This window comes from Periplaneta americana, chromosome 2 (genome assembly GCF_040183065.1).
Source record: "Periplaneta americana isolate PAMFEO1 chromosome 2, P.americana_PAMFEO1_priV1, whole genome shotgun sequence".
NCBI lineage: Eukaryota > Metazoa > Arthropoda > Insecta > Blattodea > Blattidae > Periplaneta > Periplaneta americana.
Window position 1 is genome coordinate 16,524,572 of NC_091118.1, and position 11,782 is coordinate 16,536,353.

The window sequence follows — 11,782 nt, forward strand, 5'->3', positions numbered from 1 at the left end:
AGTTGACCATTCACTTTCCCATGTTCCTTTGGATATGACCGCTAGCTGGTTCCTTACTTCACTCATCGGGACCTTGTCGTAACAGATCTGTAGATCGACGTCACTCGCTGCCTGCTTCGCTAGACGATCTGCCAGTTCGTTACCGTAGTTTCCCACATGAGCCTTGACCCATCCGAAGTCCACTAGCCATCTGTCGTTCTCCACCAGCCGTAGATTCGTTCGGATGCCTTCAATTAGGTTGTTGTGGTTGCTTCCATTCCTTAGAAAGTATGTATGTATGTATGTATGTATGTATGTATGTATGTATGTATGTATGTATGTATGTATGTATGTATGTATGTATGTATGTATGTGTGTATGTGTGTATGTGTGTATGTGTGTATGTATGTATGTATGTATGTATGTATGTATGTATGTGTGTGTATGTATGTATGTATGTATGTATGTATGTATGTGTGTGTATGTATGTATGTATGTATGTGTGTGTATGTATGTATGTATGTATGTATGTGTGTATGTGTGTATGTGTGTATGTGTGTATGTGTGTATGTATGTATGTATGTATGTATGTATGTGTGTATGTGTGTATGTGTGTATGTATGTATGTATGTATGTATGTGTGTGTATGTGTGTATGTATGTATGTATGTATGTATGTATGTATGTATGTATGTGTGTGTATGTGTGTATGTGTGTATGTATGTATGTATGTATGTATGTATGTATGTATGTGTGTATGTGTGTATGTATGTATGTATGTATGTATGTATGTATGTATGTATGTATGTATGTATGTGTGTGTATGTATGTATGTATGTATGTGTGTATGTATGTATGTATGTATGTATGTATGTGTGTATGTGTGTATGTTCTCTATACAAATCTACACGCTTTGACCGATATGTGCCAAAGTTTTGCACATTTAACCTTCATAACCAGGAGAAGAACATAGGCTACATTAAAATTGTGCAAAAGGAAGTTAAATTACTTAAAAATATAAAAAAACAAAAATAAATACTATCAAACATTCATGTGTAATACTAAAATGCAATCTTCTATAGTCAATTGTTTTTTATTATTATCTGTTGTATTCAACATCGACTTTCACGAGGCCATGGAAATTATAACACGAAATTAAATAACATTGTTGACACACATCACGAAGGCTAAAACTAGATAATAAATATCTTTACGCAGTCCAGGACCGTATTATGAATTTCTCGATGCAGTTGTAGATAGTGAGCAGACTGTGTTTTATCCAACTGAATTCTAGAACTCTTTCAAACTACAAGGATTGCTGTCACATAATTTACTTAATACTGAATAACCATAAGTACTATTGCTAAAATATAGACCCATCAAAATTATGCACCAATAAGAATTGGTGTGAAGAACTCACGTGAAACGTGGTAGAAGTGGCAATATTAACTGGAAAAACGAAAGGAGAAGATGTTTTTATCTCACATATTGCTATGATACCCATTCTATTTAATGCAATTGCAATTCAGTGCGATTAGCATTTGTAATGGCCATATTAAAATGAAGCTCAAGGACAGTAGCTGTAAGTTGCAGACATTGACTTAAAAACTGCGTGTTTTTCACATCCTAGACTATATTTTATACAAAGGAGTGGAAAAAAAAAATTACACATATCGAAAAGCAATTCAATGATATTTCTGTCATGTTGCTAATGTAGTATGCGAATGTACGTAAGGCGACTGAAAATAACACTATATTAATTCTAAAATATACGTCTCTCAAAATATTGTTGTTCACGTCCGAAAATATGTTACTGCGAAATTCTATCTGTATAATCACGTTGAAAATGTAGTATGTCATGCATTGTGGAAATAACAATCTCTTAATTTCTAAAATACCGTCAAGCCTATACGTCTCTCAGAATATTAGTCTTTATGTTAAAAAAATGACTTACGTATTGCAAGTTTATATTTTATCTGTATTCTGTGTATAAAACAAGAATTAATATAATGTGTTCTGAATTTGTACGATATAGTTTTCCAAGTCATATTTAAAAAAAAGCTGGGTATGATATAAGTGGATGTACAGCGGTCAAGGGGTAAAAAATTTTCCAATATAAATTAAATTAGCCTTTATATGTACATATTGATTCGATGATGAAACTGATCAGAAAGAGGAAAAGAAATAATATTTTTGAATAAATAAATAAAAACAAATAAATATATAAATTAAAAAAAACCGTTGAACGTCGTGCACATGATGACATGTTTTCTTTTCAGTGCCTGATTTACAACTGTTTTAAATTGAGTTAACGCTGGCAGGCATTTCATCAATTCATGTAAGTGACGTTAAGTAAAGATTCATCTTAGCTTAGTAAAGACAATTCGTTTTGGTTGTCTACAGTTAGGTTTCCGAGATTTCCGAAAATGTATAACCAGTTTAATTAAAAATAGAAGCAGAAAAGAAAACCCGTGCAACGCCGGGTGCTTTCAGCTAGTAATTCATAAAGTAAACATCCATAAGACCATGAGTAGCCAACTTAATGTACACTGGAAAAGTAGTTTCTCTGTTCTATGGACTTGTTTTACTTGCAGTTATTCATCCACAACTTCACGTCCATATTTTGAGTTAAAATAAACAACAAGCAAGTGTGACGATGATTAATGTAACAATAATGAGAGACGCGAAGTCCTACCAGCGAGCACCGTGTTTGTCCACCACAAATTATGGTTCGACTCACCGGGATTCGAAACCGGGTTATCAGCGGGGAAATCCAACGCTTCATGTTTTCGACTAATAACCGATATTTGTCGTTGTTTAGTCAACTGTACGAAGACAGGTTTGAACCTCACAAGTGACACCAATAAGGCATCACTCATGAGGCAACTAAGCCAGGAATTAATGAGGTAGAGCAGTGCTGGAGTCAGGTAGCAGTGCTGGGTGAGGCAAGTTCGATTCCGGAGTAAGCGAAACAACACTGCATTGCAACAGGTTGTCCCACATCTATGGCTACTATAAGAAATGCAATTTTCTTAGTTTCGAACGCAGGAATAAATGCAGTATTGTTGAATGAGTAGTCATATGGAGAAAAAGGCAAAAAAGGCACATATAAAAGCAAGAAAAGACAAAAAAAAAAGTAGGCCTACGTATTAAAGTAGGCTAAAAAGGAGTAAACGACAAAAGAAGCAAAAAAAAAAAAGTCAAGATCAAACTTCATCAGATGCTTCATTAATCATAATTCGTGCACATTTACTAAAAGCCTTTAAATATGAATATTCAAATAAAATAGGGATTTTTCTAAACATCCGCTGTCTGTTAATAAGGCATTGTTTATTTTATTTTATAATCCATCCCTCAGCTCTTTACATGACAACACAGAGTGATTTGGTTATGGCTGTAATGTGTTCTCTGTAACGTGTTTGATATGCCTGACTGTCCTATTCTTGTATCCCCTCACTAATCCTCTCTAAATTTGTCATAGTCTTCTACCTCCCGTTCCTCAAGCGTGATTTATATGTTGCTGATTTTAACGCTATTCGCTAGTTTTTTTGTTGTTATCGTTATCTGGATGCTTTTCCAGAATGATTATCTGGCTGGAAAATTCGCTAGCTCACAAACATTTACACGGTCCTATCTCCTCTTTCTTATCTTAACTGTTTATAACAGTGGAATATCTTAATAACAGTCCTCTCACATATATTTTTCTCTAGCAGTAGTAGTCAATTATTTCTGTTTATCTTCAGCTCTGGGGACAGAACTTTTGCTTTTTATGGAACTAGCATTGGAGAACCCAATTACACAGGACAAGGACATGACACATCATGCCACACGTGCGTCTTATCAAATGTGGTTTGTAGACAGCTGCCTATATCACCACTCGTGCCTGCACTGAAGGCAGATGTATTCACCAGTTGTTCAGAGATTCATTCCCTGAAGTCCTGACATGCCATTTCATGGAAGCTGCTAGTAAAATCGCTTTGATTGAACATTAATGTTGGACACGTTCAACTTGTCATTGAGTGTATTTTAGTCAATGGGAATTCAAAATAAGACGCTAGTGAAATAAATAAGCAGCTTCATTAGAAAATTTTGCAGCAAATTTACTGGCGAATAAGGAACTTGTTCAAAGCAAATACAAGCAGCACCATATAAATCACAGTTTAGCTATCCCCTCACCTAACCCACTCAAACCTTCTCACTGTCATCAGCACCTTGTCTCTTATGTATCGCCCTTTTAGCCTTTCAGATATTATCAGTACTGTTACTCTCACTATGTTGTGATATATACTGGATTACCCATATTTAAGTGCCCATTTGAAATACAGCTTAGCATTTGCGTGTCTGCCTATTTTAAAGTTTTTCGTGCTTACTGCTCCAACCTTCAATGCACCCACAACTGTCCAATTACTGTAACTGTAACCATGGTAACAGCTCATCACTTACTTCTTCCTGCTGGAGCCGCAACTGGTGCTCTCCTTCATATTTCTGCCTCAGTTCTAATTTCTCCTGTAACCACAAAGGAATCAGGTTCAGACGTAGCCCAGTCAGTAAGGTGGCAGTACGATGAGAAACAGAATAACACACAACCAACTACTGAATGTACTGTCAACTACTAAATAACATGACATTCTAATACAATCTTCACATTTTGTACATGACTGGGTCTACAGATTAGTCTAAACTCTTCTTCAGCTTCCCACGTCACCCATTTTCTGAACGCCCGGTATGAGCAAATAGTTCTGTGGAATAAAGCCTTAACTGTGACCCAATCTAAGGTGTACAATGGTAACTGTAAATATGGCAACAGTGGATCTCTTACCCTTTCACATTCTTCTTTCAACTTTTCCAGTTCAGCTTGCAATTCCGTCTCTTTCAGCTTCAATCTCTCTTGCAGCTCCTTAAGGTCGTTGTTGATCCCTACGTTATGTTCTTCCGTCTTTGCCTCCAGATCATGCAGTGACTGTGAGTCCAACCTCTCCTTGAGCACCCTCACCTCCTCTATGAGAGGAAGCAACAGACGTACCTGTCCCTCCAGGGTCTTCACTCGCTGCTTGATGTCAGGTATTGGGTTGGGTTTTGCCATCCTACACATCAGAAAGTAAGAATAACAGAAGTCACTAGTGACCTTCCGTTAACAGCTACTTCATCTATCACTTGTGGGATTACAGGTTTCGAGGTACTGTCTGTGCATCAAGTAGGCTACTTAGCTTTGGTCAAATATAGTTACCAAGTACGTAAAACTTCGTTCTCAAAGTTACATCTTCACTGTGCTGAGTAATATCAAGGGCTAGCTTCAGAATATCATATTTCTGGGGATACATTATATATCTTCCCTTATTTAGATAAATCGTATCTAGGTTACTTTAACATTTATGCCTGATTTTCTTTTGTTTGTAATTCAGTACAATATTTGACAAGTAAAATCTTGCAACAACTTTACAAGTTCGTGACCGTGGGGACCTACAGTTGCTCTTTAACACATCTTGGAATATCAGCAGTGCTAGAAGAATACCACAACCACCAGGACCTGGACGTATCTAGAATGTCACCTTTTATCTCAGAAGCTCCAGACATTGTTAATATATAGCTACATAAATCCTAATCATAGTTTTCTGGCTCTAAAATACACAGTTTGAAGATAAATTTTATAATTTGTACTTCTTTCGTTTTCAGTTAATTTTTCCAGTTTTGACACATTCTTGGCCATTTGTTTATATTTTTGGTATTCATCTTAATTTTTGTTTTGGTTTTGAGTTAAATTTAATAAAATTTAATTTTATTTTGTTTTGTGGTACACTATATATACAGTAGGGATAGGATGGAATTTATTTTTCATGGAAGAGTAATCCAAAACCAGACAGTAAGCTTGGACCATAGAAGAATTCCAAGGCTTTAGAGAGAGAAAGCTGCAGAAACCAATCAGCTGTTCCTCACTTTAAAAATACGACAACCATCATAAAGTTTTAGGATTTTCCAGGATTCAGTCAGATGTTATACTGAAGGAATATCTTCTCTCTTTCTAAGATTCTATACAGAGAGCAGTTTTCTGTATTTCTTGGTAACAATTATTTCCACATTCCCCACCCCAGGGTGAAATAGCAAACTGTCGCGAATGGTGCCAAACGATCAGCGAAGTCAGTACTGTTCACACGAACTACAGCCAGTCGTAGTAAATCATCTCAGAATATAGAATATCAATGATATGTGAAACAATGTATCTCATTTTTTGTCCACGAGTGCATTGTACTTGAGAATGGAAGATCTGCTGCCATCACCAAGCTGTACCTGATGTTAATTTTGCTTAAAATAATCTTATTTCACAGCCACCAGCATACCACGTTTTCCTGTTATCCAGAGTTTCCCTTGGACCGTGGGTTCGATTCCCGCTTGGTCTGATTAACTGGTTGGCTTTCTTCAGAGGTTTTACCCAATCGTAAGGCGAAAGTCATGTAATCTATGGCGAATTCTGGACCTCATCTCGCCAAATACCGTCTCACTGTCACGAATTCCATCGACGCTAAGAAACCAGTATTTGATACAGCGTCGTTAAATAACCAAGTTTAAAGAACTTATTGCACTATATAATAAATCTGATTTTGAGCTGGCATGCTTCCTACATTTTTTTGGGAAATGTTTAAAGTCTTTGATTCCGTTCTTAAATCACGTGTCATCACCACCAAACAAAATTCAGGATAAAGAAAACAACACGTCTTTATTGGGCACCGCAAATCCAACCCCCCTTTTCATAAATGAATTTCATTAAAAGCTCTATTTTAAGTTCTACTTTTGTCGCTGAAAGTTTGTTTTATCTGTAATTACTGTACTTGAGAATGGATACCTGCCACCATCACCAAGCTGTTACCAGATGTTAATTTTGCTTAAAATAAACTTATTTTAGCATAGCACGTTTTCCTGTTATCCAGAGTTTCCCTCGTGCTTGGGTTCGATTCTCGCTTGGCCTGATTACCTGGTTGGCTTTCTTCAGAGATTTTACACAGCCGTAAGGCAAATGTCAGGTAATCTATGGCGAATTTTACGCCTCATCTCGCCAAATACAATCTCACTAACACCAATTCCATCGACGCTAAAACAGTAGTCGATACAGCGTCGATAAATAACGAAGTTAAATATTATTATTTCAATTTCTTTAATAAATATGATTTTGAGATGGCATGCGTTCTACATTTTTTGGCAAATGTTTCAAGTCTTTGATTCCGTTCTTAAACCACGTGTGGTCACCACCAAATAAGATTCAGGATAAACAAAACAACACGTCTTTATTGTGCACCGCAAATCCAACCCCACTTTTCATAAATGAATTTTATTACAATCTCTATTTTAAGTTCTACTTTTGTCGCTGAAAGTTTGTTTTATCTGTAATTCTGATTTTTGGGAGTCTAATTCCTTTGCTAAAAGTAGCCTATGACCTCATTGCATAAAATTTTTCTTGTGATTATTTTGTAATTTATTTATTTAATTTTGAACCTCAACACTTATCGGCAATCACTTTGAAACAAGATTTTCACTTGTAGGCCTAACTGATTCAAATAAAAAAAATTGTTGATCACTCCTTTGTTATCAATCATGTTAATTAAAACTAAATGCCACTTTATCACTTAACAGTAAAATTCGGCTCCAGTCTTGAGTATCTCACAAAAAATCTGGTTAAAGAAACATGCAGTGACTTCCGATTTATTAAATTGGCGGTATACCTTTATTTATGACCAGTGGCGTCATTAAGAGGGACGGGGTGAAAATTTATCCGCTGCCATCCACGAAGTTTAAAACGAAACACAATTAAGTACTAATACTATAAACGCTTAAGAAATAAAGGACGAACTAGTCAATGGTTTTGCTTAAATGAAATAAAGTCGTTACCCTTTGCTACATTAGTGGTTCTTACCTATTGTAAAAAATTCACTAATTAATGGAACGGTCACAACACTGGATTTTCTCCATCAGTTCTTTTCTAACATATCAGTAAACGTCTGTGATGTCATTAGCACTTTTATCTGAAATGCTTATGGCTTTGCAGTTCAGCATGTGTTGCAAGTTCATAGCTGAATCTTCTAGTCTGCACAGAACACGTTTTGGTGATGTATAAATACCAATTCTACAGAGATGCGTTGCCAAACAGTCATGCCCAGTTATTAGTCTGAAGATGGCCACTGCTGTTATTATGGGAAAATTAGGAAATAAATATTTATATATATTTTTTTCATTTCGGATCAGAATTTACTTTCAATAAGTTTCTTTTGTTATTATTATTTAATACTTTCCGTTTATAATTATTATTTATCAATAATTTTGCTGCATAATGCGAAAACTTAGAATGCAATCTCTGTTGGATTGTGTTTTCTTTCTTGCTCAATGTGTCAATTTTCATTTCCTTCCAATCCACATATTAGAAAACAAGCTATTCATTCTAAAGCAACTATTTTAGTCTGTTTTTCTACAAATGTATAAGATAAATTTCTCTGTCGTTATAATATGTGATTATGAAGAAGAAGCTGTTGTTAAACAGCCAGAACTTACCTTGTAAATTGAAAATGAAGTTATGTTAACACTGAGCGAAACGAAGAACGGTGCTACCAACAGTGACGGAGTTCCGGTCAATTCCGAACACAATCGTCCACAGACTTTGTACACGGCGAGAAAAGTGAAGAAGTTCGAACCAAAAACCACTTGGTTGAAAACGAGAATGAGTAGTGATGCAGCCCTGCTTCTGAGGAGTTATATAGTGCCTTATCTACCGGTTAACAAACAGTCAGATAAAGCTGTCAGACAGCTTACACAAGCAAGGAAGAGTGGATTATAGGAGTGGCGCTTGAAGACTGCCAATAGAAGAAAGGACTAGTATTAAATATAGTTAAAACGTAACGGTAAGATAACACAATGACTTTCGTTTTAAAATAAATATCAATAAGATAACAGTAGAGATAAATCACGTGACTGGTACCAAAAGTCAAGAGCTTGTTATCGTGTCCAGAGAGGTTGAACAACAATCCACTCACCGTGTGATAAAGGTTCTGTATTTCTTAATTACTGCACAAAATCTCATTTCTATGGGCACATTCTACTTCTCTTCCAAGAGTTGAATATAATCCTGTAGTAAAAGTTTCTCGTGGTTTTCCATAGAGAAGAATATCACGCCCATCCATTAGATTGTCCACACCTGTGGAGTAACGGTCAGCGCGTCTGGCCGCGAAACCAGGTGGCCCGGGTTCGATTCCCGGTCGGGACAAGTTACCTGGTTGAGGTTTTTTTCCGGGGTTTTCCCTCAACCCAATATGAGCAAATGCTGGGTAACTTTCGGTGTTGGACCCCGGACTCATTTCACCGGCATTATCACCTTCATCTCATTCAGACGCTAAATAACCTATGATGTTGATAAAGCGTCGTAAAATAACCTACTAAAATAAAATAAATCCATTAGATTTAGTTGGTTTCAACATTGCATTGTCACATATGTCCAATCAGCGATGGTGTTTTGTAAAAAGAGCGCTATCAACAAAATCAGGCCATCTAAAAAAATTGTTTAAGATCTATCATTTCATAAAATGTGTTACTTTATCCCAGTATTTTCACTTCTTTTTCATACATCAAGGATATGAGGTGATGGAGAAATGATTTATAACCATTTATTAACGTGAAGCCAAAAAATTTTTGATAACGCCCTTCTTACAAAACACCATCGATATGAAGACAATGGTAACACGATAACTTAAAATCCGGGCTGTATGTTGAGTGGTACAGAATTGAGATATTCCTCTACAATTATATGTGGAGACACGTGGATTATCAGATCACGTTTTGTCGAAATGCAAAGATAGAAAACTTGATTGCTGCAACATAACACTTGACACTGAAAATAAATCTTCTCTACAAACATTTGAAATAAGATTTGCCACAGGGCGTGTTTGGCGTAACTAGCCATAACGATCCCCACGGAGTAAGTGATAATGCCCTGATGAAATTGGCAAATCTTAGGGATGATGTACAACAAGAAATCTGCTTATACACTACAGTAAAGTTAAATACATTACGCCATATAGGAAAACATGGAGTCAGTGTAAACCACAGCAAGAAAATAAATCTTCTCTACAAACATTTGAAATAAGATTTGGCACAGGGCGTGTTTGGCGTAACTAGCCATAACGATCCCCACGGAGTAAGTGATAATGCCCTGATGAAATTGGCAAATCTTAGGGATGATGTACAACAAGAAATCTGCTTATACACTACAGTAAAGTTAAATACATTACGCCATATAGGAAAACATGGAGTCAGTGTAAACCACAGCAAGAATCTGAAGGGAAAAAAGCGAATGTTACAAAATAGGCTCACATAAATCTTCACGTCGCAACAGTTGCCAGGGCTCTTCAGATATCCCTCAATTGTTTTCAAATAACTTTATAGACAATGTAAAAAACATCACTTCGTTAATAAACGCAGGAATGGAAACGTCACGGTCTTGTTTCAGCTGTTTTCTTTCGGTTGCTCTGGTAACGTTTAGACATATCTGAAGATACAAGAACTGAAATTATCTCGTAGGAAGCCCTTTACTCCCACACCCTTATTTATTGTCCTGTAGTCTGTAGTTCCTATTATTATCTTCGTAGATAATCCTGTTTGGGCACTCAAATTTCTCGTATTTATATTTTTTGTACAATGATCATGCAATAAGATTAGAAATTTTATCTGATGCATTACTAACATCTCATTCCTTTAACTTAAAAACTACAGTTGTAATTATCCAAAAAAGAAGCTGTATTTCCAATGAAATCCCCCATTAAACTGATACGAAAGAAAAGAAAATCTCCTTCCAAAAATTGTTACTGAAATAAAAGAAACACAGGAAATCAAATAATCTCTCAAATATTGTCAACAAAAGGTACTATTTTCCTAACTAGTGAAGAATTTGTTTTCGAAAAGTGGTGTTACCTTACGAAACGAAATAACGTCTCGTTGCCGTCTACGATCCTCGATCCGAGGAAGAAGAGATCAAGTCTTTAGTGCACAGCAACGATCATCAGTCTATTTGGAATCCCACGATTTGTAAATCGTAGCCAATAGAGCTCCTTGCCACGATTGCTGATTATCTTGCTGTCCTCTACATTAAATAAATATCGACTATTTAAGTGTCAGTGAATCCTCCATTACGTCAAATGTTGGCAAGCGAGGATTCTACAAGGTCAATGACCGTTTACTGACGAAGCAGAACATATGATTGAAAGACGTGCGTATAGTCTAACTGACAGGCGTTCCATATACGTTTACGATCACCGGACTGACGTCTGATCTGAGTTTCGTTATGAGTTTGATGCGAGGGCTTAGTGTGAATTTTTTTTTAATTTGGTTATTTTACGAAGCTGTATCAACACTTCAGGTTATTTAGCGTCTGAATGATATGAAGGTGTTAACGCCGGTGAAATGAGTCCGGGGTCCAGGACCGATAGTTACCCAGCATTTACTCATATTGGGTTGAGGGAAAACTCCGGAATAAACCTCAACCAGGTAACTTGCCCCGACCGGGATTCGAACCCGGGCCACTTGGTTTCGCGGCCAGACGCGCTGACCGTTACTCTACAGGTGTGAACGACTTAGTGTGAAATTAATGTAATTACAAAAATTTATATTTTCTGGTTTTTATGTCAATCGTTTTTCCACTTGGCCATAAAAAAATCATAACTCACAAGTAAACCTTCAGGTGGGGTAAAAAAAGAAAGACTTACCTTTATTACCATTGGATTAAGCATTAAAATCAATGCAAAATACGTAAATTTTACAACTCGAAAGCAATG

General features: G+C 36.3%; 1 protein-coding gene across 2 annotated transcripts in view; it reads right to left on the reverse strand.

Moving 5' to 3' along the window:
- The window catches only part of LOC138714261 (trichohyalin-like), a 32,620-nt gene extending 23,808 nt beyond the window's left edge, over positions 1–8,812 (reverse strand). For both annotated transcript variants that reach the window (XM_069846597.1, XM_069846596.1), the window contains exons 1-3: positions 8,514–8,812; positions 4,798–5,062; positions 4,422–4,484 (exon numbers count right to left, since the gene is read on the reverse strand). In XM_069846597.1, the coding sequence (XP_069702698.1) occupies positions 4,422–4,484; positions 4,798–5,061 (327 nt within the window). In that variant the 5' untranslated portion in view covers position 5,062; positions 8,514–8,812. The remainder of the gene's footprint in view (positions 1–4,421; positions 4,485–4,797; positions 5,063–8,513) is intronic.
- Positions 8,813–11,782: the final 2,970 nt, after the last annotated feature.